Source organism: Echiichthys vipera (genome assembly GCF_963691815.1).
Source record: "Echiichthys vipera genome assembly, chromosome: 7".
Classification (NCBI taxonomy): domain Eukaryota; kingdom Metazoa; phylum Chordata; class Actinopteri; order Perciformes; family Trachinidae; genus Echiichthys; species Echiichthys vipera.
Genome location: NC_139832.1, coordinates 4524504 through 4551262, shown reverse-complemented (window position 1 = coordinate 4551262; position 26759 = coordinate 4524504). Strand labels below are relative to the sequence as shown.

The 26759-nt window shown below is 40.7% G+C and overlaps 1 protein-coding gene across 1 annotated transcript in view; it reads left to right on the top strand.

Moving 5' to 3' along the window:
- cep290 (centrosomal protein 290) overlaps positions 1–26759 on the top strand; it is a gene marked incomplete at its 3' end in the record, with an annotated part of 45145 nt that overhangs the window by 8877 nt on the left and 9509 nt on the right. Inside the window, exons 11-42 of the mRNA XM_083916861.1 lie at positions 208–331; positions 1575–1747; positions 2768–2930; positions 3744–3844; positions 3935–4001; positions 4903–5012; positions 5416–5491; positions 5594–5727; positions 9595–9759; positions 10665–10814; positions 10915–11030; positions 11119–11221; positions 11639–11869; positions 12039–12212; positions 12325–12436; positions 13315–13520; positions 13713–13864; positions 14139–14250; positions 14738–15193; positions 15316–15480; positions 15805–15912; positions 16006–16140; positions 16232–16501; positions 16787–16894; positions 17727–17926; positions 19791–20004; positions 20847–20984; positions 22347–22568; positions 23782–23904; positions 23981–24123; positions 25272–25427; positions 26533–26656. Coding sequence (XP_083772987.1) covers positions 208–331; positions 1575–1747; positions 2768–2930; positions 3744–3844; positions 3935–4001; positions 4903–5012; positions 5416–5491; positions 5594–5727; positions 9595–9759; positions 10665–10814; positions 10915–11030; positions 11119–11221; positions 11639–11869; positions 12039–12212; positions 12325–12436; positions 13315–13520; positions 13713–13864; positions 14139–14250; positions 14738–15193; positions 15316–15480; positions 15805–15912; positions 16006–16140; positions 16232–16501; positions 16787–16894; positions 17727–17926; positions 19791–20004; positions 20847–20984; positions 22347–22568; positions 23782–23904; positions 23981–24123; positions 25272–25427; positions 26533–26656 — 5031 coding nt within the window. The remainder of the gene's footprint in view (positions 1–207; positions 332–1574; positions 1748–2767; positions 2931–3743; positions 3845–3934; positions 4002–4902; positions 5013–5415; positions 5492–5593; positions 5728–9594; positions 9760–10664; positions 10815–10914; positions 11031–11118; positions 11222–11638; positions 11870–12038; positions 12213–12324; positions 12437–13314; positions 13521–13712; positions 13865–14138; positions 14251–14737; positions 15194–15315; positions 15481–15804; positions 15913–16005; positions 16141–16231; positions 16502–16786; positions 16895–17726; positions 17927–19790; positions 20005–20846; positions 20985–22346; positions 22569–23781; positions 23905–23980; positions 24124–25271; positions 25428–26532; positions 26657–26759) is intronic.

Sequence of the window (26759 nt, the reverse complement as noted above, 5' to 3'; positions counted from 1 at the left end):
TCTATTGCTGCTCTGGGTCAGGTCATATATGAGCTCTGCAGTGTAAGTTTCATCTGTCATGTGCCTCTTAACCCCAGCCTCCCCCTGTTTTCTGCATTTCATAAATTACCTTAATGATGAAAGTGTCGATGAGTTTGTGCGCTACAGCTGTGCTCGACCTTTGACAAACATTCTCGTAAATTTAAACTGTTGTCGAATTCCTTAAAGGCCGTCCAAGAGAGAGATAATCAAATCAAGACCCTGAGTGAGCAGGTGGAGCAGTATACAGGGGAAATGGAAAAGCACACCCTGCTCATCGAGGAGCTAAAGACGTCCACCAAGAAAGACAGAGGTGGGTGCATTACTGCCTAAGATTCCTAATTGAACGCCTCAATACCACAGATTAATTCTAATGAGCTTAACATCACACAGTGTTCTGTACAGTTGAGTTCACATGACAACAACACACTTTTGATTCTCACTGCAAACATCTGTCGTAATAATGGAGATACAGAAATAGCCACGGTCACAAACTGAAGGCTGTTGAGTTGAGACGAAAGTTACATTTATTTGAATAAACATGTAAAATAAAAAGGATAAGAACACAAATTCAATGATTTCTAAGGAGCTTTAAATGTCAAAGTTGTTGAATTAGCCTTGGAAACCAAACATTCTGTGGTTTCAGCTTCTCAAATGTAAGGACTTTCTTGACTTTCTCTGTTTTATGTAACTGCAAAGTGAACATTTTTGGGGTCTGGACAAAAGGTCAGACTTGGGCTTTTGGAGTTTTTTTTAAGACTGAACAATTAATTTAACACATAATCAACATAATTAAAAATCAAAAGCACCATTGGACAGGATATGCAAGGTAAAATAAATATGCGTCTGCCCTTAGAAATCTGTATGTTAAATGTCTGCACAGGAACAGAACGATGAGGAAACCTCTTATTGTGGCTATTTTTAAAGCTCCAAAAAGAGTGTTTTTTATATTAGGGATGATCAAATGATTGGTGTTGAGGTTAAAAGTATAACAAGGGGACAAGTCCACAGAGAATTATTGCCCAACAACTTAACCCCAACCCCTTACCTTTATAGAGCATTTCAGTCTTTCACTTCAAAGTTTGGTTTTACAGCCCACAATTGAACTGTTTGGCTCAGTCACACTGCTCTAGTTAATGGCAGCAGGGTGAATATTCGACTGTGATTGTTGTGTTGTTTCCAAATGCTGCTCTGTATGTGCACATTTATAGCACTTTAATAGCCAGAGCTTAGTTAAAGGTACAGACAAGTTTAGCATTAGGTCTACATTAGTATCACCCCAAAACGATAATTTAGTCATTAGTCATCTCATATGTAAGTTCAATCTCAGCCTTCTGCTAAATTAAGTAACTGTAGCTTATGAATTATTGCGGCTGTCTTTGAACAAGTTCTGTGGCTCTTGTTAAAAACATATGAACCTGAGTTTAACGTGTAACGTGTATGCTTGTTTAGAGGTGCACTAGAGGGACAGGCAAAGTAAAATTTGACATTCTGCAATTACCGGATGATCCTTTTTGCCGAGGGTTAAAGAGATAATTTCCTTTTTCTTGTCCAAGGAACACCATTAACCATACAGCAGCGAAAGACAGAAGAGCTAAAGTCCAAGCTTGAAGCTGCAGAGACGAGAGCACTGGAAGCAGCGCATGCGGTAAAGGAGGCGGAAGCTCACGCTGAAGAGAAGGACAAAGCACTCATTGAGGCTTTAAACCGCTTGAGCCTGTACGAGTCTGTAAGTCTGCAAACTCTTAATTTTTTTAACTTTCCAGGCTTCTTTCCAGGGCAGGGCCATAATTGGATATGATCATTTATTGTCAATCATATTCAGTGGCGGGCTAGTAGTGGTTAGCACTGTCGCCTCACAGCAAGAAGGTACCAAGTCGCATCCTGGGCTCGGGCCCTTCTGTTTGTATGTTCTCCCCGTGTCTGCGTGGGTTTTCTCCGGGTTCTCCGGTTTCCTCCCACAGTCCAAAGACGTGCAGGTGTTCGGTTAAATGATGACTCTAAATCGCCCGTAGGTGTGAATGGTTGTCTGTCTCTGTTCGTCTCTATGTGCCCTGCGATAGACTGGCGTCCTGTCCAGGGTGTACCCCGCCTCACGCCCAATGTCAGCTGGGATGGGCTCCAACCCCCCCGTGACCCCGACAGGGACAAGCGGTTGAAGATGAATGAATGAATATTCAGTGGAATCGTATTGTGTTGAAATCATAGATTTAGATATATGATACACAATTACGTCATCTAAACTGATAATGACAATCACATAGTAAGTTAAAGCTTATATTTTGCTCTAAAGTTGTTAATAGAATGAAAAAATTGCAGTATTTATGATTTGTGATGTATAAAAAATTACACATACATACAACACATACAAATATAGGCTTTACCGTGTGGTTATTTCATATACACTCTTTATTTATTGAATTACCAGAGAACATCCTCTATAATGATATATCTCGTTATCCAGATTTGAAATGACCTATATCCGCATAGAAGATTTTGGTCATAGCGTCCAACCCTACTTCCTTCAAATAATCTTAAAATCCCAGAAAATGTCAAATTCCCAGAATACTCTTTTTGTTTTCCTTGCTTTTGAAAGGCTTTACAGTGGCTGTGACTTTGGTGTAATCATTGTGCTTTGTGTCCCTAAAAAGCTAAAAAAAAAAAAAACAAGTTGAAAAGGGAACCGGGAAAAAGACATGAGGATAAGCTACCACAGCTCTCTCTTTATTTTTATTTTTTTTTATTACAGGGCACGTATGGCCTGGAAGCAGCCGTTGCAGAGATCAAAGAGTGTAAAAATCAAATTAAAGTGAGAGATCTTGAGGTAGAGGCCATGACCAAAGAAATCAACCAGCTCGAGCTGAGAATGAATGACCTCATGGACGAAAACGAGGACTTCCGGGGAAAACTAGGTCAGTTCTTTTTAAAACAACCCTCTTTTTCACATCTCTGTCTATTTAGAGGAGAGTCGTTTTCTCATATGAACCCCGGGCAACTTCAGGAGAATCAGGTTCAGAGTTTCTTTCACACGTCTAAGTGGCTGTATTCACTCAGAGATTAGCCGATCTACTAGGGAGCCGGCGGGGTAAACTCCATTTGATGCCTGGTCCGACTGAATTGGACTAAAGATGCCGATCCAATTTTTACGATCCTATCCGATACCGATACCTGGGCTGAGGGTGTTCGCAGATACCCGATACAGATCCGATCCTACTGTTGAATGAATGAACCGTATACCTGTGCATGTGAGTGAAGGCATTAGGCTTGACATAAACATTTAGCCTTGTTAAAAAAAAAGGGAAAAAATTAACTTTTAATGTACTTAATATCATTTATTAACAAATAACAAAGCAATTAGCAGCAAAAATAAGTAATTAGCACTTTCATGTAAATTGCACGGCAAACTTGTTTTTAAATGTAATATAAAAATAGCAGCTGCCTGAAACCTAACAAACAATGACTTAATCAATTTGCTGTTTATGATATTAATAAAGAAGAAATGACTGGATCAGAACGCTGGATCGGCCTCATTCATCAGATATCCAACGGTGCTAATTAATCAAATCGGAGCCGATATCTGATCCGGGAATAGGATAGGTGCATCTTTAAATTGGACTTTTGCGTTCTCACATACAACCCTAACAGGTATTGTCCAGATGATTACAGGTTTGCAGTGTGCGTGTGAAAGGGGCTTTTGACTATCTGTGTGTGTTTATTTGTTTTAGGTCTGGAACAAAAGCAGGAAGTGGATCTGACAGAGTTCAGGCGAGGCAAAGAGCTCAGACAACGCCAATACAAAGCAGAAAACCAAGTCCTCACCAAAGAGGTAAAGACGAATTACAAAGGTTATAACCGCTGCTTTTATCACCACTGTGTTTCCTGAGCACCTCTCACCCACCGCTCTAACTCTTTTTAGATCGAACGGCTTGAAGAAGAGAGACTGGAGCTTAAGAAACAAGTCAGACACATGGTGAAGGAAAGAGGTGATGCAAAATCAATCATGGAATTAAGTACCAACAATTATTGCATTAATATTCTTCTGCTATGTTTTTTAAAGGGTTACTTCAGGGTGTTTCCATCTGTCTGCTTAACATCGCTTATGAACATGTCTGTTTTTGGCAAAACTTAAAGGGACTAAGTGGCCTCATGTTGTGTTCAATCGTTAAAACGTTTGCACTAATTGGCCTGATGTGAGCATGTAGTTATTCCTCATTTTGTCTGAGCCTTGAGGGTAAAATGCCTACTTTTACAAAAGAGTCCCACTTATTTTCTTAACTTGAATTCATCTGCACAGTTTGACACACGTCAAACTGTTCATCCGAAGTGCATTAAAAGCACGAGGATGTTCTCAGCGCCGTTTGTCTGTTTTTCCATCAGAAGGAAACTTCTGGTCTGATTTTCATGAAACTTGGTTGAAGGTTGTAACATGTTTCAAGTCGTAACCCAATATATTTTAGAGTGGATCTGAATCACAGAATCCGAATCTGAATCTTACCGACTGGGAAAATTTGCACTGCATTAACACTGTGAGATGAGGCGTGCCTTGACGAGGTCTGTGCTCTCCAAGTTTGCACATGTTTTGATGTTATGATGTTTTGAGATGCCAATTTTGAACTTTATTTATGGCGCTCGCACCTTTCAATGTTGCAACGCAACCATGATTCATTTAAGACATTCAGCAGCAACACGTCTTTCGCGAAACAGCTGCTGTTGTTCCTCCACCGTAACGCGGGAGGAGGCCAAAATGTAACAAGTGGTTATCTGGGAAAATAAAACCAAAACCATCTATAATACTGATTTTAGGATTTTGTTACTCATTTCACAGTTTTACATGTTAAACTGTGCTGTTTCTAAAGTCTTAGTAACAATTGTCTGTGTCTATAGGGATCCCACAGTCAAGCTTGCTGCTGGAGGAGGACATAAGGCCGAGCAGAACTTTACAGCCACCACTTAACCGAAGCAGCACACACACAGACGAAGAGATCCGACGCAAAGTAAGCTTGTGGCTTATGACGTCATCACTTGCAGCCATTAACTTAATTAAATGTCAGAGCCCATTGCTATCCACAGCCCAATTGTTTGTCGTTTTATAACCGACAATATGCTTTGTGTTTCAGTATTTTTATTTTACCTGATCATTATTTATCGAGAGCGTCCCTTTTTCTAGACTTGATTACATGATTCATGCACCAAACAGCAGAGATACCTGCATAATTGACGAACAGATGGGAAATGAAGATAAGAGAGATCAAGTTATCTCTTGATCTTACCATGAAACGCACATCAGTCCACATTGATTTAAGAGAGAGCTGTATCTGGTTTGTTGGCAGTGGAGCCGATGCAATACGACATGTTGAATGGTTTTTAAGGTTGTCATTGTTACTTGTTTCTTTGCAGAACGAGTACCTCGAAAAAGAACTGAGGAATAAGGAGAGAGAGCTTCAACTTCAAAAGACCCAGTTCGACATCAAATGTACATACAGCCCTGCTTGTCCATTTGATTTTCACTTAGAGTTTGACAGAGGTGACAGCTTCACTGATATTCTTCCCTCCTCTCCTCTCTCTTAACTCACAGTGGATGAACTGTCGAAAGTGAAAAGAGACCTGGAGAGCGCGCTGAAGGATGTCCTGCAAGCTATGAGGATGAATCAAGAGACCACTTCAAGTGACGCTGCCATCAATATCCACAATCTAGAAAGGCTGGCTAATGTAAGTGTCTCCCAAACAGTTTAAATCATTTAAACACAAGTTTAACTGCTTTTTATAGCCACAGTGGGTTTTTTTTTTTTTGCAGTGACTAATAACATGTTTTGATCACTTCAGGATTTTGTTTCGGCTCTCTCTTACTACCTTAAATTGTTCAAAGTTTGGTCGATACACAGTCAATTCATTTAACCAGAGTGCTTCGCTGAGATTAATCTAAGAATCTCTCAAAACAAACTATAGAAAAACACACAAGCAAAGATGTTGATCCATGCAGCACCTTATTCTCCTGAAAGAAACATAAATATGCTATAAGTACTTGCTATCCTTTTGAGACTTCTGCCTTTAATTTAAATAAAAACACCACTAAATTCCTCACATTTATCATCAATGCAGGTCTCAATCTGAACAAAGTAACAAAGATTAAACAGCTCAATCTTTTAGTTATATTTCTTAAGCCTTTCATCTTGCAGAGGTCTCCCTATTATGTCCCCTAAGACATCAGCCCAAAGTAAATTATCTGAAGTTTACAGTATCAGTCGTTTAGTGCAGTTGTCAGGGCAATAAACAGGCTTTCACTGTCACGTATCACAGCATTTTAGTCCATCAGTAGTGTACATATGTACGTGTATCTGTATAGAGTTTGGTCCACACCTGCTCTTTATAAAACGTGTCATGAAATAACTGATGTTCGCATTGACCTTACTGAACTTGAACACAGGCCTAAGTCACAAACTCTGCTGCAGGGAAAGACAATTTGTATCTCTCTATCCATCTTCAAGCATTAGCTGTTCAGACCTGTATTTATCATCGAAGATCTTCATAAGTGTTGACAAATCTCTCATAAGCTATTATTAAGTGCATTGCCTGTCAGTTTCTGTGTCATCTTTTCTGTCATTTTGTTCTCTTCGCACGGATCAAATGAACAACCCCTTGTGAAATGTTCCTGGCGTCTCATTCAATTCTGACAGGAATCAAGCCTGTTTGAGGGGGTAGCTAAAAGGTCAACAGTATAGGCCTCACAGACGTGGTATACATGTGGAAGCGGGGAAACTGAAGATTAATTTGAGTTGCAGCTCAGCGTGGCATGTCAAGTTGTTCTAGTTATAAACCAGAAATAAAAATGACCATTACGATTGAAGTATATGAAGACCATTTACGTGCCCGCTTAAGTCTTGTAAATTGTTGCAGCAGTTTTTGGATTTATACCATTTGTTTCACAGATTTGGTGCGAAATGTAATAATTTTTTACCACTCTAATTAATGAAAATGGTCACAAATCCCTCCAGACTCACACATTAGGACAGACCTTTCCCCAGACTTTTAAGGGACACCATACAAAAGTCAATGCTTTGATTTGGTGTCCATTTTTGACGTTTGTTAATTTTAGCTAGAATTGATTTTTTTTTACTTTTCTGTCGTGTAAACTGCTCAGAAAATCCCCTTCTTATCATTATACCTAGGAAACCCATACATCTCAGATAACTTCTTATTTACCGTATTTTTCGGATTAAAAGTCGCTCCGGAGTAAAAGTCTCACCAGCCGAAAATGCAGAATATAGAAGGAAAAAAACATTTATAAGTCGCACTCGAGTATAAGTCGAATTTTTGGGGGAAATGTATTTGATAAAATCCAACACCAAGAAACGACATTTCATCTTGAAAGGCAATTTAAAATAAAACTAGAACAGAGAACAACAGGCTGAATAAGTGTTTACGTTATATGACGCATGAACAACGAGCTGAGAACGTGCCTGGTGTGTTAACGTCACATGTTACAGTAAGAGTCATTCACAGAACTATAACATATAGAACCTGCTCTACGTTTACCAAACACTCTGTCACTAATCACACAGAACTATAACATATAGAACATGCTCTACGTTTACCAAACACTCTGTCACTAATCACAAAGAACTATAACATATAGAACACGCTCTACGTTTACCAAACACTCTGTCACTGCTAATCACACAGAACTATAACATATAGAACATGCTCTACGTTTACCAAACACTCTGTCACTGCTAATCACACAGAACTATAACATATAGAACATGCTCTACGTTTACCAAACACTCTGACACTGATCACACAGAACTATAACATATAGAACATGCTCTACGTTTACCAAACACTCTGACACTGATCACACAGAACTATAACATATAGAACATGCTCTACGTTTACCAAACACTGTCACTCCTCATCACTAAATCCACTGAACTCTTCTTCCTCGCTGACACTTCGGAGGTACGGAGGTAGCAGCTAGCATCTTTTTTTTCCCAATGCACTTCTGCCATGACCCGCCCCCGCCGGATTTTGATTGGTTGACGTGTGTGTGTGTGTGTGTGTGTGTGTGTGTGTGTGTGTGTGTGTGTGTGTGTGTGTGTGTGTGTGTGTGTGTGTGTGTGTGTGTGTGTGTGTGTGTGTGTGTGTGTGTGTGTGTGTGTGTGTGTGTGTGTGTGTGTGTGTGTGTGTGTGTGTGTGTGTGTGTGTGTGTGTGTGTGTGTGTGTGTGTGTGTGTGACGTGATTGCTGATATACGCCTAGTCTCTTACGTGACTGACATAAATTTCACACATAAGTCGCTCCAGATTATAAGTCGCATCCCCGGCCAAACTATGAAAAAAACTGCGACTTATCATCCGAAAAATACGGTACTGGAAATACTCATTTAGTCTTGATGGAGTGCCTGGGTAAAGCGGCAGGAGTAAGGACATAATACAGATTACACCACGTTGACAGAGCCAATTTGTAAAGGCTATAAAAAAACGACTCTCTGGCACTTGTTAGAATTTGTTTGATGATTTTGGTATCAGTCCTTACTGACCTAATTAGTTCCCGTATCTCTCCAGTTACACATTCTCATTACTGTGTTTGTGTAAATCATCCTTCTCCTTCACTGTCAGAGGTTTGCTTTCTTCCGTTGTCTTCCATGTCTATAAACATACACACACACACACACACACACACACACACACACACACACACACACACAGCATGGGGTTAGCATAACCTGAGCATGGCTGTAAAGAGGAGACTTGTGGGCATAGAACCCATTATCATCATGATATATATAACAAGGTCGGAGGTCAAGGCACCCCTTTGAAAACGGTCACACCACATAACCCCTTTCCTCAAAAAGCTAACAAGTCCCTGGGGGTGCCTTAGGTTAGCTTCTTTCACATGATCCCAGTATCTTCACTCTAGCTTTAAAACTGAACCCGCTACAGCCCATCCCAGGCACACACACACACACACACACACACACACACACACACAAACACACACACACATTGATCACATTGTTATTTTTGTATAGTTTCCCTAGAGTTACAACATATGTCTCACAGTCTTAAACGAGGGAAGTGCTTTTACTATTAGATTTGCTATGCTGAAAACAACGGGGATTGTAGGTATTTCAATTATTTTTTTGTCAGTTGATGAAGCAGGGGGCTTTAATTAGCAACTTTAACGAACAATAAATGCAATGGGACAAAACCAAAAAGACGAGGAGTGAAACTTTTGTCGGAGTGTTCCGTGTTATGGTCTATCATAGATAAATCCAATAGCAAGTCGAATTCAACAGCTAAAGAGGAATTGTTTGGCTTTGACATCACATTGCTGGGCTCAGCATCAGACATGTCCAGCACAAGAGGAAGTAACAGGAAGTACCAGGCGGAAGCAACGATCATAATAAAGTAGTAGTTTAGAGAAAATGTGCGACAAGTGTTAGTAAATGGATATGATAGTAGTGGACTTTAAATGATCTTTTCTATTTCACGGGTCGGGTCTATTATTTATTATCCAGTGTTTTTGGGGGTTTTGTTTTAATGGTATTTCAACCTTGTTCACCCCCTCTGTATTACAGGATGTAGATGTCAACAACATGATCGGGCAGTCTGAGTCGGTCCTGCACCTCAAGGCTCAAATGCATCAGCTGGTGGGAAGAAATGAAGAACTAAGGCAGGAACTGAAGTTGGCCCGGGAAGAGGCAACCGACAGCTTCAGTCAGCTTGCCGTAGCCAAAGAAAAGGTACATCGCATCTTGTGTTGTGTCAAGATAGAGAGATAATGCTGTAAACTGATAGTGATAGGCAACGTTTTTTTATAAATCATGACACATGAACCTTTGTTGCTCGTCCTCTTTTTTTTACTTCTATCCATTCCTTTGGCAAGGAAACAGCTGCAGCATTGTCCACCTTGTCAGACTTTGCAATATCTGTCATGTTTATGCTTTGTCATTCAATGTCAAGGTTTTTTTTCAAGGCTGACTGTCAGAGCCATGTGTCGAAACTCTCTCTTCCAAATCAACAGAAGCGATGTCTTATATGGAAGTAGTTTACTAGACAAATGTATATATTTACATAATCGAGATTTATAAAGACCGTGGCAATATCTGACATGTCTTGGAGTAATTGGCATAACTGAAACATTTCTCCGTCTCCTCTGTTTTCCAACATGCGTAGCTTCTATTTCATATAACAAAATCTCTGACGAATAACGAAAGAGTGTTTCCAGAGCACAGCCAACAACATGTTTGTTGGATCCCTGTTCTTAAAAGACGAGAGCCTTGTTTCATATCCAAAGCATTTCCTTAAGTCATGAGTTCTCCAGTTGTTTTGCTTACACCACTTTTTATTACATTGTCTAATATTGTGCTCTATATTAATTTATCTGTTTATTATTATTAGTTTGTCTTCGGCGGACCATGTTTCACATTATCTTTATTTGAATGACGCTGGGATTAAAGTGAAATCTTAATGAAATCATAATCTCCATAAAATGCCTTTGTTCTTGAGTGAAGGAGACTCATGCTTAGCAGTTTTGTGGATGATAGCTCGGGTAATTTTAATACTATCAAATGTCGATATTGTATCATTTTAAACATGTGGTATTGATATTTTTTGACAACCCTACTGCTTTCGATTTGCTTGTCAGGTGAGCCAGTTGAAAGGCGAATTGGAGCTGTTGAGCAGGTCACGCAGCACTGGAATTGTTCTCCGACCTCTGAACCTCCCCGAGGGCCTGGGGCCCAGCAGCTCCGAGGTCATCACTTGTCTTAATGAGTATGCTCTTCGACTTCTTCAGGTCAGTTTCATGGTCTTCTGAAGACGTGGACGGAAAAGCTCTAAATCAACAATATGTCTCAACTTCGAATCAAACATGTTGTAATACTTATTTTAATCAGGAGCTCAGAAACAAGGATGACAAAAGCAAGAAACTCACGGGTATACTGGAGGAATACAAAGAGAAGTTTTCTGTAATTAGTCATCAACAGGGACTTCTCTATAAAGAATACCTAAGGTTGGTTAACAAGAAACTTTCTCACAGATTATAGCTGGTTTGTAACCTGAAGGGTATCATTTGAGACTTTTATTGTGCTTTTGGTCAGCGAGAAGGCGGAGTGGCAAAAGGAGAAAGAGCAACTCACGGAAACCAAGAACAAGCTGGATGAGCAAAAGCAGGTGGACGCTGTTAAAATCCAAGAATTCAACGTGAGTGTGACAAATAAATGTTTATAAGGTTCATTGTGCTTAAGTTCAAGATGAACTGCATATTTGTAGCACTCTTTAAAATGTGAACAGACCACTCACTCTGTCTTGTTGTTTAAAATATGAGCAAAAAACCCTTGAGTCTTGAACTGCCTCACAGCATGAGAGACATTGGTTTTGACCTTTGGTGTCTGCATGTGGTCGGATACCATCTAAAATGTGTCGGTGTGTTTTTAAAGTGCGAGAAAAATGAGTACAGAAAATAAAAATCAGTAGGTCAACGAATATGAGGAAAAGAATGCCTTGGTAAAAATTGTAATGGATTATCTTCTTTGCTTCACTGTACTTTTTCTGTGTTTCCCCTAAAAATGTCATTACAAGTTCAGTTTTATCAGAGCACTTATCCATTTCACCTATCAGGAGCTGCTGGACATCCTTCAGAAGGACCCAGAGGAAATCAGAAGACAGTTAAGCGAAGCACTGCGCAGGTTGACGTTGCTTAAAGTGAATGAGAAGAAACTGACACGGCGCTACATCATCCTGCTGGAGCAAGAACAACACCTCCGCAAGGAGAACACCAAGCTGAGGGATGAGAGCAGCCACATGCAGGCGTCTGTCAAACAGAGGATGGGCTACCTGCAGCGATACAAGGTAGAGGAACAAAGAGTCCAATTCCACAAGCAGACTCTGTAACAAAGCCAATTCCAATATCTCCAGAGTATAAAAAAGTAAATGTAAAAGTAGAAGTGGCATCTGGAGAAAGCCATTATCACCACCATACATTGTCCTTTTAACGGCACTGCCTTTTGTTTTGTCTTAGGAAATGGCTGCATATAAGATCGCAGCACTGCAGAAGGCCTTGGACGATACTGTGCCCTCATCAGACCTGGAGAGGGCTAACAAACAGTACACAGAGCTGACAGTCAAATACAGAGACATGCTACAGAGAGACAGCCGTCTGATTCAGAGAACCACCAACCTTGAACATTTGGAGGTAATAAAACACAGCAGCTGCCCTTGTATTTTATTCTGCTTCCTATAAACACACCTTTGTAGTTTCTGGCTGTTAACCATTGTTTGTTTGTATATTCATCTTTTTTTCTCAGAGTGAGAATGAGTCTCTGCAGGAGCAAATCTCCACCACGAACAAAGAACTGGAGATCACAAAGGAGAAACTGAACACTTTAGAGCAAGCGTGGGAAAACATCAATGCAATTGGTAAACTCATAGGATAGGGCTGATTATGTTCAGTTATTCTCATCATACAGGAAAACCTTCTCAAACACTATACGTTTTTCCTGGATACATGCAATGGGGAATTATCACAGAGACTATAAGTTCAAGATTCAAGATTCAAGAAGCTTTATTTATCCCGAGGGAAACAGTTTCAATACAAAGGTTGGAAAGGATCAGAGTAACAATAAGCATAAAAACATAAATCAAATGAAAATAAAGCTAACATCAAATAAATCAAACATTTAACTAGATGTGACAGAGTGCAACAGACAATGTGGTTAAGCGTAGGTTTATACAATATACAACAATACGCAGCGTGCAGTTTAGCAGCATATTGAAATAAGATAAGTACAAACTAAATAAGTGATAGGAGTGATAAGTGATAACAATGTTAAAGGTGTAGCAGTCTTTCCTACAGAACTAAGTTACAGTAAAGCACAGTAAAGTGTAGCAAGTTTAATTCTTCCTTTGATTTAAGCTGTGGCTAAGGGTGTCACCATATGTCTGAACAGTACGGATGGTGCGTAAAATGTCATCATGACTAATAAGAATGTTTAACAGAACTGCAACCCAAAGACTGCACAAAGAAGCAGCTAAGAAAAAGTACAGTTAGGTAGTTATTATTTATTTAACTGGGTTTTAACAACAAAACTACACCAAAATAGGAACACTCACTGCTACATGCGGAAACAGTTGGATACTATATCGCAATCTACATCTTTTTATTAAGTGCATTTGTATGAAACCACTTCAGGTTATCACAGTTTTATAACGTTGATGCAACACCAAGATTTAACAGAGTCAATCCCAGTTTGTGGATTCCACCCTTAGTATAAGATTCTCATTCTCATTAATATCAGGAGGTGAAAACAGCATGGATAAGGCGGACAAGGCGTTGGCCAACAAAGAGATGGTGTCTGCCGCCAGACGCATCACCACTCTGGAGATGAAGGAGCTGAACGAGAGGCAGAGAGCTGAGCATGCCCACAAAATGTATGAACACATGAGGAACTCTCTCAAACAGGCGGAAGAACGGAACTTTGAACTGGAGGCCAAGTTTGCGGAGGTATGAAGCCAAGGAAAACAACAGATGTGTTATTTCTGTCACCCACTTGACACTTGCGGATGCCCAGGGTGTCTATGTGATTGATTTATAATAAATACTTTTTTTTTTCATTTCTTTATTTCTCAACATTCTGGTTCATGACCCCTAAAAAGGTATCATCTTATCGAACAATGTTTACGCTGTTTTCTTTAGTTGACCAAGATGAATGTTGAGGCCCAGAGGGTGGAGCGGGAGTTGAGAGATGAGCTGGCAGACAGCATTTGCAAAGCTGTGAGTGATTCTGACAGAGCCAGGATTGCAGAGTTGGAGGGGTCAGAGGCTAAGCTACGCATTGAGGTTTCTAAGTAAGTTAAGAATGACAGTGATCAATGATGTTTTCATCCTGAAATATATATTCTGGTAAAGATTGCAGTAACAATCCTAGAATGAGTGAAAATTAATGTTTTTGAGGTCACAGCAGTGTCACTCCGTAAAAATACTTCTATGAGCAAACTTGCCTGATTGTAATGGCTGCGTTGTTATTTATAATGTTAGGAATAAAGGCATTTAGGTTCATTCTCCCAATTAAAATTAAGTAAAGAATAAAATGTGTTTACTCTTTTTGTGTGTCTTGTACAGGCTTCGGGAAGTGTCCGATGTGGCCATGATGCAGGCGTCTGCTCTCCAGGCCAGACAAGAATCCAAAGAGAAGGAAGTAGATTCTTTGAGAAGACAAATACTGGACTACCAGGTAATTGAGGGTTGTTTGTACATTTTACATTTAATCATTAACTTTTCCTCTTCGGTACGTTGTACTTTACTGTTGCTCTTCAAGTCAGAAGCTTTTATAAGGCTGACCACCTGGTTAACAGTAAATATGTGATTTACAATTAAAGTAAATGGGATTACACCTTGAGCGTCTTTAGGTATTTGATGCAGGGAACGCACCAAATCAAATACAAAGGCACGTTATTTCACATTTATCAATTCACAGGTGACTTCAAGTTAGTCCTTGTTGGTTGTTTGTGTATTTTACACTCATACATGAACAGTTTTGTCATAATGTTTTCCAAATATTCCGATGATCTGTAGACGAAACAGAATATAAAATCGTATTTCAAGCAGTTGGGTAATTAGCTCTGCCTCTCAATATTAGAATAGTAAACTATATTCAACTTTATGAATCAAAACACAACCCTCGGTTGAAACCGTCTTCATAATGTCATCTCTTTCGTCAGTCCCAGTCAGATGAGAAGGCCCTCATTGCAAAGCTCCACCAGCACATCGTGGCTCTGCAGGTCAGTGAGGCAGCTTCTTTGGCCAAGCTGGAGACTGCCACTTCTCACATCAAACAGCTGGAGGCCAACAAACTGCGTGCCGAACAGCGGCTGGACGCCAGCGAGCGCACTCTGTTCCTCGCCCGCCAGGAGAGCAGAAACCGCTCCAAGCATCTACGGCAGACCATTCAGTCGCTGCGTAGGCAATTTGCCGGAGCACTGCCTCTCCCCCAGCAGGAAAAGTTCTCCTTGGCCATGGTGAGCATCCAGGAGCACAGAGCAAAAGCCCAGGAAGAGAAGAGGAAGGCCGAGGAGCAGAGGAGGACGGCGGAGGGCAGGGCAGAAGAACTAGAACTGAGGCTTCAAGGCCTGAAGGAGCTCATCTCAACACTGAAGGATGTAAAAGGAGCCCAGAAGGTAATTCTGGTGTATTCACTGATACACCTGTTTAAATATATTAGATCTAATTTTCTCAGGCTTGTGATCTCATTTGTTTGTGGCACATCTGAAAACCACTTCACTGTAACACTTCAAAACAGGTAACTGAATGGCACAAGAAGATGGAAGAAGCCCGTCTGCAGGAGCTGAGGAAAGGCAGGGATCTGGTGGTCCAGAAGGAGGAGATCAGGTACCTGAAGAACCTGGTGGAAGAGCAGGAGCGAACCATCCGCTCGCTGGAAGAGGATATTGTGCAGCAAAGCACGGTGAGTGAAGAACTTTTCATACCCACGCTCAGTCATTAGCGCATATGCAGACACAAATGAATGCGTTTGTCACTGTGTTCAAAATGAATAAACAAAAACTTGACAAATGCATCAGGGTTATATATACAAAAGCACTGTGGTGTGACTCAGTTACCTCAATTAGAAAGAGTGGAGAAAAAGCGTACTGAAGAAATGAAAAACCGCACAGTTTTAGTTGCCTCACTTGTTATGCAGCTCATATGTACAGAATTGTATCAGTACTATTTTAGTGTGCAAGGTAAATGTCATGGTAATGCATAAAACTTCTCTCTTTGCCATGTCAAGCTTCAAGAAGAACGCCAGCTTGCATATGATCAGCGAGAAGTGGAGCTGGAGCGCCAACTGGACCAGTACGAGAAGCACCAGAATGAAATCATAAGCAGTTCGGAAAAGGTAAACTATTGTTGACGGAGGAAATGGTTCAGTTTAACATAATTATTCAGACACTGGTGGTTGTTCCAACTTTGTGTTATCGGTTGTTTTCAGTGTGAGGACGGTTCAGCATCCCTACCAGACCCGAGTCTACCTCTGGCTCATCAGTTAGAGTTTGCTTTAGGGAAAATCCGAGAGCATGCGCGCACTATCTTGGACACACAGGCCACCTGCAAAAGTCTGGATGAGGTATAATATTCAGACCCTTCTCACACACTCAATATTTCTCTTACATCAAATGCACAACACATGGTTTGAATACTAATTCTTTCACATGCAGAAGTTGAAAGAGAAGGAAGCAGCTCTGTGGAAGGCAGAGCAGAACATCGTGTCCAGGGACAGAGTGATCAATGAGCTGCGTCTTCGGCTCCCAGCTGCAGCGAGCAGAGAACGCCTGCTAGCGGACCTTGCCAAGCATGAAGAAGGCCTGTCAGACAACCACCCCGCCCTCAGGCTGGCTCACCAGACCATCAAAGACCTCCAAGGCCGACTTGACAAAAAAGAGGAAGTGCTAAAGAAATACCACAACCAATTGGCTCAAGCCAGACAGGTATGGGGATAAAGGGTTGCAGCGAGTCTCTTTAATTATTCCCATGTGAGTTTTAAGAGGCATTAGCTAGTTTGTGAGTAACATGAGTCATTGTTTGCTGTCTCGGCAGAAATAATCCGTCCATTATCTACTATTAAGTATTATTATTGTTACTCATTGCCTCTTTTATTTAGACACCTGGCTTTGATGTGAGTATAAAATCAATAAAGTTTTTAGGAGGTATTTATATCTGAAGTGTTTCTTTGTTTCATTGAACTTCACCTTGATGATCCTTGTTGATCCCAGGACCAGGAGGAGATGATAAAGAGACACCAGGAGGAGCTGAGGATGCTGCATCAGAAGTTGGACTTGCACACAGACACCTCCCTGGACCGCTTCAAACAGACAGCGATGGTACGCATTTATCTGCGTCTCTCTTTGTGAACTGTTTCCCTGCTTTAATAGCTTTGATTTAAGCTGTTAAGTCTTACAATAACATGGTTGCAAGTCTAGTTAATAATCAGGCTAACATTAATATCCAGAGATGTCTACTTTAAATGCAGTTACGGGTGGAGTCAGGGATTCTAATCCAATACACTTCTTTCAAATTCAGTGAATGTCTTTCCGCGGTCAACTAGCTGTTTGTTCTTTGTGTACGCTGAAAAAAAATCTAAATAGACCCTTTAAGCAAGTCTTACCTTTTTGGCATTTTTATACTTTTCTTTTGTAATCTTAAAAATGCTCCTGTTAAGTGTATGGCACACGGAAATGTAAAAGACATCCACCAGGTGTTGAAACTCACAAATATTCAATTGTCATATATTTCTGATTAAAGTCTGACAAATCATTTTATCCGGTCCAAATAAAATGATTTGTCGTTATTGTTACAGTAATCAGCAACTCTGGTTTGGTCAAAATTACTCCTTAATTTGCAAAGTAAGATGTCGGAAATACGTTAGTTCTAAACGCTGTTGCAAAGGCTTGTTCTTCTTAAATAAGTCAAATAAATTAGAACAATTAGTCCAAAAAACTACAACCAGTCATAAACTCAGCCATCGATTTAACTCATTTTTATTTACAGTGCCAAATCCTAACAAAAGTTATCTCAAGACACTTTACATATAGAGTAGGTAAAGACCACTCGTTATGACGTATTCATGATTTACAGAGACCCAACAATTTTGCTATGAGCAGCAACAAGTCATTAATTGTAATTTGTTTAATGTTCCTTCTTCCCTTTGTCCAGGAACTTATGAAAAAGCCCACTCTCAGGGTGCCGACCACCAAGCATCTGGAGCGCCTGGCTGAGTTGGAGCAGACGGTGGCTGAACAGGACATCTCGCTCTCCTCCGTCGCAGAGAAGCTGAAGCTGACCACCGCTGAGCTGGAGCGACAGAGGACTTCCATGGAAACACTGGCTTACAAACACGCTGATGAGATGTCCAAGTGATTATATCTTTTTTTTTCCGCCTGTGGAGATTATATTAAAACAGAACCAGCACGCTATAAGTTTTCTTTATCGTAGTTATTCAGATGAGTGAGTATTAATGACTGACGCAGACATTATCAGCAGCGAACATAAAAGGCTTTTAATAATTTCATTTTTGATGCATAGGCCGACCTAAATCTACAATTTAACATTAAGCTCAGTGTTAACATCCTTGGACATGTTAAGAATTGATTAGACAGATATTACATCGCTTTCCTTCTCGGTCCTTGGTTCTACCCAGATTAGTTGTAGAAGTTGTTCGTGGAAATGCCTCGCACATATGCGACAGTAAGCATGCGACTAAATTGGCACTCATCCAGGATTACACCTAATGTGTAAAAGCCCCTATTCTAATTTAAAGCACATGAATTACAGGGACAATGGGTTGAAGTCATTGCCAGGGCAAAGTTCAGTGCCAGGGCAACGTTAACTGCCCTACACAAGGTACCCTTAAAGCCTGGAAGGATCCATGAATGCATTTTCTGAACTGAAAGCCCTGAATCATTTCAAATATCTCAGATACTATCACCCAAGGATTTAGTATTAGTTTGCAACAAAGGATTTCTTTATTCCCCGTCTAAATGAATGTACATGCTGTAGAATACAGTAGGTTTCACAATACAAGGTTCATGTTGTGGATAATGATTACGGGCTTTGATAATATAACTCAGTGTGAAACACATTTAGCTTCAATGAAGTGATGGAACAAGCTTACAGTCAGACAGGGTGGAATAAGATTATTTTAACAACCTTAAAGCGACTTAAGGGGGCAAAATCAATGGGTTCAAAGTTTAATAAAAAGCAGCTAAAGCAAAGTAGATTAAAGAAGGCTTTCGAGAGTTCAGCAGTGCATTAGAGCATTTCAGCCACACAAGAACATACCCCATGTATTGAACAGGGTTGGACAAAGTATTCAACTTAATAAGAAACTACGACAAGCGGACCTCAGTCAGCAAAATCTGAATATGGCATAGATGCAGGTAGGATGGTGTATAAAATAAACTGGCAGCTCATTGGATATACTTTGGATCACAGCACCACAAACATAGACCCTCATACTGAGAAATATCAGCCTGCTTGAAGCAAATACTGTCCCATCTGCCAAATCCAATAAAATATAATGTAACAAGTTGCCTGCCAAATAGGCTGTGTATGAGTAAGTATAAGTATCAGTGTTACATATAAGGCAGAAACCGCGTGTCCCGTCAGAAAGTAGTTAACCTGTATGATAAGGATCTCCTACACAAGTTGCAACTGAAGAAAGCCCCTACGCCTACTGATCATTTCAATAGATTTATACACATACACATATATCTACAAAAGGTATTGCATTATATCTGTTAAAACCATCCCTTATGTATGGAAAGGCCCTGAAAGGCAAGGCCAAGTTTATCTCATATGAGTGATTATCTCCTATGTACAAGAAAAACACATGTAGGTTTTGGCCAACAATGCCAGAAAAATAAGTTCAGCTTGCCTTTAAGGGCCTCTGTACTAACAGTAAACTTGGCTTTGGTCTGTGTCTTTATCAGTGATATAAAGCATTTATGTTCTTCTGCATGAGTGAAGTTTGGGCTGTTTGCTGCAGGCTAACCTTTGGATTAGGTATGTTCCCTTTGAGTGTGAGTGATTTTTATTTACTCTAAATGTGACTATTTCAGTAGAAAACAGCCCAGCCCCTTATAAAGAGTCAGTAGTAATGACGAGGAGCAAGTTAAACAAAAACATTTCCTTCTCCCCCTTCACTTTGAAAGTATTTCAAAGACAAGCTGAGAAATGTGTTTCTTTATAAAGCAAACTAACAGAGGGGATTTATTGCAGGCTGGAGGAGTATCACGCTGCCCAGGTGAAAGCCCTGACCGGCCAGACTGAGGATCAGACAAACCAGATGGCCCAGATGGAGAAGGAGATGAACTACCTCCGAACGGAGCTGGCGGCCCAGATGGAGGCCAACGTCCGCTCCCCCAGCAACACCATGAAGAACTTGGTGGAACGACTAAAAGCACAGCTCACACAGAAAGAGAAACAGCTCAAGGTGCTTCTTTAATCATATGACTTTACTTGTACTTTCCTTTCAAAGTATATACTGTTGCATGTAGTATGCAGACAATTGACTGGACTTGTACTTATATAGCGCTTTTTCTAGTCTTCTGACTACTCAAGGTGCTTTCAGTCTTTGTCACATTCACACTGATGGCAGTGGACATCTACATACCATCTAATCTAATGTAACCACATTTACACACCCATATGCAGCATGGGGAGCAATTCAGGGTTCAGTGTCTTGCCCAATGTGGACCAGGGGAGGTGGGGGTGGAACCGCCATTCGCTCGAATGGAGGACGACCCACTGGTTCACTGTTCCACACGTGCCCCCAATTGCAACTTGAACTTTGCTCATATACGCTGCACAAAGGATTGTGGGTCAGAATAGCCAGAAAAGAATGCCGGCATATGCAAAATGTGAACTCTTGCAGGACATCCTGGTATTTTTTAGCATTCTGCATTTGACGTACTATCTATGGATTGGGACATACTAAACAGTATGGTAATACAGTCATTGTATTGCAGGGTGTTCAACCAGTGTAGGCCAATACTGACACTTGAATGCAATTTTAATTAATAACGCTTCTCAGCCTATAACAAGTAAGAACAAGAATTCAGTTTCTGGATTATGTGGTAAAGCATTTTTGATAATAAAGACATTATTTTATTATTTGTCACAGAAAAAAAAAAGGTTTATAACAAGAATGACTGTGAAAGAGGAAGTAGTCCATGCACAAATGGATATATGCACATTAACTGTAAAACGAGGTCAGACAACTGCACTTATCATATTAATCATAGCTGGCATCTTCTCTGCCCCTTGTTTCCTCAGGCTCTCAGTAAGGCTCTGTTGGAGCTGCGGGCAGAGATGACGTCTGCTGCGGAGCAGCAAGTCATCGCCAGCGCTGCGCAAAAAGAGGAGAGTCTCAATGTGCAGATTCTGGTTGACAGACACACCAAAGAGTTAAAGGTGGGACCCCTTTATTATAATAACTGCTTCTTTTTATCATGCATGTTGTAATTCATTACTGCCATGTATTAATAGATGTTGAAATAGTTGGACAAAAGAAAGCTTTGGGTGGAAGTTAATTCAGATTACATTACCAATCAAGTAGAAGCTTATGATCTATGATGATGTGCAGTCACAGCCCATCTGTCTCCATTGACTCTGAATAGTAGCGAACCATAAGGTCAAGATGGTGATCGCATGGCACAGATAGATCTAGACAACATCTAGTTCAATTCAATTTTATTTATAGTGCCAAATCATAACAAAAGTGATCTCAGGACACTTTAGGTAAAGACCACACTCTATGACTTATTTATGATAAACATAGACCCAACAATTCCCCCGTAGAGTACGGTGGCAACGAAAACCTTCCCTATAACAGACAGGAACGTCAGACAGACCCAGCTCTGTGGAGGGCGCACATCTGTCTGCACCGGTTGGGAAGGAAGAAAAGGAGAGAGAAAAGACAAAGACAGACAAAAGACAGAGAGAGACAGACACACTTCCAGAGATACAAGCAGCCAAAGAGTAACAGTAACTATAATAATATCTATAGTAATGTGAATATGACTTATATGTTATGGCAGTTAATACAGCAGAATAGTAGAAACAAGCACAGCTAAGGTTATAGATTATAATAGCAGCAGGAAGCGTCATGCAGGACCACGGCAGCAGCAACCACCACGATCAGCAGAGACCTGAGAGACGACAAAGCAGACAGGGAGTTGACTCCAACTTATTATTTTCATTAATCACCATTTACATCTACACAAAGGATCAGATCTGATAAGTAAAGTCGGTAGATTTAAAAAGTTGTGGTTTATTTTCCCCAGTTGGAAAAGAATGCTCATTAATCATATGATCATATGATACATTTAGCCAAGTACATCCCATGGGCCTAACTAACCAGTATAATAGGCAAGAATGGTAACATTGAAAGGAAAGTCTGGCTATATTCTATATTTTTTTGTTATTGCCGACAAATTCCGTGAAAAGACAAAGTTAACGACAATGTTCTGCAGACACTTCTGGTGCCCTGGTGAGTGTTTATGGCAGCAGGACGATGGATGTGGGGTTAACTAAGAATACAGTACACTACATCTGCCATGTTTGTGGTATGAAGGAATAGTTTTTCCACTGATTGATTGATATCGTGGATTTTTTTGACAAGAATGGAGCTCCATGTTACATAAGCAGACAATATGTCGGTAGCATCAATTCTTTGATAGTTTTAGCATTTTCATGGGATTCATTGTCAATAAGAAAATTATAGCATATCCCCAGACGTATCCTCTAAACCGGGAAATCCCTCCTCTTACAAAGGTGCGGCTGCGAGAACTTAATGAAGAACTACAAGCTGGAAAGGAGTTTGCCAAGGCAGCCAGGGTCCGGGAGCACACCCTGAAAGAGGAAGTGGATGGTCTGAACCAGGACCTCCAGAAGAGTCTGAAAACCCAGAGACGCCTGCAGGCCGAAAAGGAGGAGAGAGAACAGGAAATCCAGGAGCTCAAGCAGCAGGTCAAGAGGCTCAGCAGCGCCCTTCAGGTCAGCGTCTGTCAGGAGTGTTGAGTAACACACACACACAAGCTATTGATTTGTAAGGAAGCATTTTGCTCGGTGTGACTTTTGATCTAGAGCTTGTTCTTGTTTTTGCTGCTGTTGTTATTACATAAGCTATGAAGTGATGCATTCAACAACAGCCACATGACACAGCTAATATCAGCATAACATCATGTGGACAAACAGCTCAGCATTCAGACCCTGACAAATGACAAAATGGTCAAATGCATGACATACGAAGCCCTCATCCGCAGCAAATTCTAATAAATCGAGGAATGCCTCAAGAATGGGATTGCATTGTCTTCTAAGATTTAAAGATAAACTCCTCCCGTGGGTATCAGAATTCAATTATTCAGCTTTGTATTCTCTCCCTCTGTCTCTCATTAATGCCATTGGTTGTGACTCTGACCTTTTACAGTGTCACAGCGGGTTTACACCAGCTGCTGAAGCGCCACAAATGGCTGCTCTTCACATAAGACGCGCCGTGTGAACACGAGAAAATCATGCAAGAAAACACACCAATTCAACCGCTTGTCCCTGTCGGGGTCGTGGGGGGCTGGAGCCAATCCCAGCTGACATACGGCGTGAGGCGGGGTCCACCCTGGACAGGACGCCAGTCTATCACAGGACACATAGAGACAAACAGAGACAGACAACCATTCACACCTACGGGCAATTTAGAGTCATCAATGAACCGAACACCTGCACGTCTTTGGACTGTGGGAGGAAACCGGAGTACTACACCAATAAACTATTTTAAATTATATAAGATTTATTATGTATGATATAAACTTGAGTGTCCTGCTTTCCAAGGCTTTTGATTTTCCTCTCGCCCCTCTTCCTGCTGTTCTCCTGGAGCTTCAATCCCACCGGTTTTTACAAGAGGAAATAGATCAAAACTTGCCCGTTCACTATATTTATTAGAAATAAAGAAAGAAATTATGTACTTCTACAGTTGTGTCTATCAGAGAGCGACGTAGACGAGCGTGTCTGTGTTCCTGGTGGAGACAGCTGGATATAATGCGGTGCTTCGCATTGCTTACGCACCCAATAAAAAAACTTCTGCTAGTTCCTGTCATGTACTTATCTTATTGACTTAGTCGCCTCCACAGAATTTCCCTCCCTGTCTGTTAGCGATCACTATAAACTGTTTAATAATGAGAGGTGCTCTAAAAGTCTGTCTCTTTCTGCTGATTAGAGTCAACCAGAACCAGATGGGAAAGGGCCGTCCATCGAGAATTTGCAGAAGAAGATCAGAAGGCTCGAGTTTGAATTGGAGAAAAGAGCAGAAATGAAAAATGTCAAGGACGATCACGGAAAGGTTAGAGCATCAAAGTTATTAGCAGTATCACTTGTCTGGACTATTCTCTTGATGTACTTGCGTGTTTGTCTGGCAGACCAAAGGCGAAGTTCTGCGCTGGGAAGACAATAAAAAATGGCAGGCCAAGGTGGAAAAGGTGAAAAATGTGCTGAAAGAGAAGGAACGAGAGAACGAATCCCTGTCAAAACAGCTCGGCACGCTCAAAGACCTCTACGCCAGGTCAGTTTATACACTCTTCTTTAATCCTGCTCTTTGAATACACCACAGCACCACTTCCACAGAAATGGTCACCGTGTTGGATTCGAGAGGATCTATTGGCTTCATATGCTATATGACATGGTTGGAGTCTGCATCCTCACCACTAGATGCCACTAAATCCTACATGCCCCTTTAGAGCTGCAGCAGGCAACTTGGAACTTCTGGTTCCAGCATGAGGGTCTGAGGTTTTAAACTTGAAATACTTATAATATCATAATCAGGAAATCTGCAAGTTAATATTGTTTTCATTATTCATTAATCTGGTGATATATTTGGAATATATATATATAGGGCGGCTGTGGCTAAGATGGTAGAGCAGGTCGGCCAATGTCTGAAGGGTCGGCGCCCTGCCACTTGTGTCATGGTTGTTGTTTCCTTGGGCAAGACACTCCTCCCACCTTGCCTCGTGTGAGTGTGTATGAATGCTGTATGTTTGAGATGGTGGTCGGAGGGGCCGTAGGCGCTGAATGGCAGCTACGCTCCCGTCAGTCTGCCCCAGAGCAGCTGTGGCTACTACTGTAGTTTACCAACACAGGTATGACTGTGAATGAATGGATCCTGGAATCCTGTAAAGCCATTGAGTGCCTTGAAAAGCACCATATAAATCCAATCCATTATTAATATGTATTTTTTCTATAAAATGCCTAAAAAGCCTGTTATAATTTTCCAAAGCCAGCAATAAAGTATTCAAATGCCTCGATATATCCAATGAACAAGATATTCTATGCACTGCTCTATATAATGTCTAAAAAGCTGCAGTTGGCACATTTGAGACACTTGAAAAAGAATATTTTACTTTGTGTGACTTGATCAGTTGTTCATCAAAATATGAAATCACGTCAATTTTCTGTTGATGGACTAATCCATTAATGGACTAATGGATTCAGCTCTAATAAGAAGGTGTAGCTGTCAAGGATGGCAGATGGAGGGTTTCACTAATACATATTATGTGTCAATCGCCGAGTATCCCACCCCAAATTTGACTGAGTTCAGTCTTGACTACTTAAAGCAACTTTTATATTTAAAATGTCATAACAGAACAGTCTGTCAGTTCTTGCATTTCCATCAGCTGTCTCCCTTTTTCCTTCCGTGTATTATTTTGCACGCAGACTGGAGCAGGAGAAGAGTGCGCTGCAGAAAAAGCTGAAGGGTCGAGGCGTGACAGCTGATCAGGTGGTGGGAGTGCGATCCACCGAGCTGGAGAAGGAGATGGAAGAGCTGAAGAAGAAGAACGCGGACCTGGAGATGCAGATCCTCATCATCAAGTATTTTGCCGTCTTAAAATAAGCCACAATCCGTGTTCGAGCCTCTTGGTTTTATAAAAGATGTAACAGGTGCACGATGTGTTCGTATACTTATATAGTTGTGTACCTGGAACATATTTCCCATTTTAACATATATGACCTTTATTTATGTGGCACATTTCATACAAGAAGATAAAATATGATGCGTTTCACAACTTCTGCACAAGACGCTTGATTTCCAGTTTGTAAATCACTGCTTTAATATAGAGGTAGTCATGAGACCCCCCAATACAGGATTGTAAGTCCGTCTCTTATTCCAAATCAAATGCAAGTAAGGCTTTTTAAAAAGTGTGACTGTCGCGTTGAGCTGCACACTTCCCTCAGACTAAACGGGAAGATCTACAGAGTTCTGCAAGTACTGGATATCACCCCAATAATCTATTTATGACCATAACATACAACAATGAAATAATAGCAATAAAGCAAAACCATCGTGCTGTTGCAGCAGACAAAAAACATAATTCAATTCACCTTTTCAAAAAGGAGTGGGAAGAAGTATAAGGTAATCCCACCCTTTCTCCATAATAAGCAGTATTTGATTATTTATAATAATTATTTAAAGTTGCTTGTTTTATTTGTCTCCAATATGTGATTCACAGGATAAAGTTGTGGACTGATAAGTTATTAAATTACATACTTAAATATCTAAATGATCCCAGCAGGACTTTGACATCATGTATGCGTTGTAGAGAATCACTAATGCTTTGAGGCCAATTGTGATACAAGTGTTTAAAAGTACCCATTCAAATGGAGATGTTATACAGTTGATTAATAACTTTTTACAAAGTAAATATTACACTCAACAAATACTCGTATGTGTAGTATGATTAATAAAAAACAGCAAATTTGAAACTATTTTTTTTACGGAGAATGCATTTTTATTGTCGAGCACTGACGTCCTACAGTTCGGTTCTGGTACAACGCCGTCATATACGTGCCAGTAATGCCGGGTAAACCGTGCTGGTGATAAGCCAACATTGTCCAATAGCATCACTCTCCTTTCATTCTCTAGTCTACTGTACACGCGCCAGGTCTCTTTCTAAACATACAAAATTTGAACTTGCAGACAACATCAGGCTTTACCTCGCGATGACGCCATGGAGAGTCTGACGCTGAGGAACCGCTACCTGGAGGAGAGACTCCACTCTGTGGAGAGCCAGATGTCCAAAGAGCCCTCATCAAGACCCTCTGTGAGTGCTCATCAGTGCGCAGAACACGACGGTAATAGAGAATGTGCAGGAGTTTGTAAGAAATATCCTAATAATTCACATAAAACACACTGATACATACAAT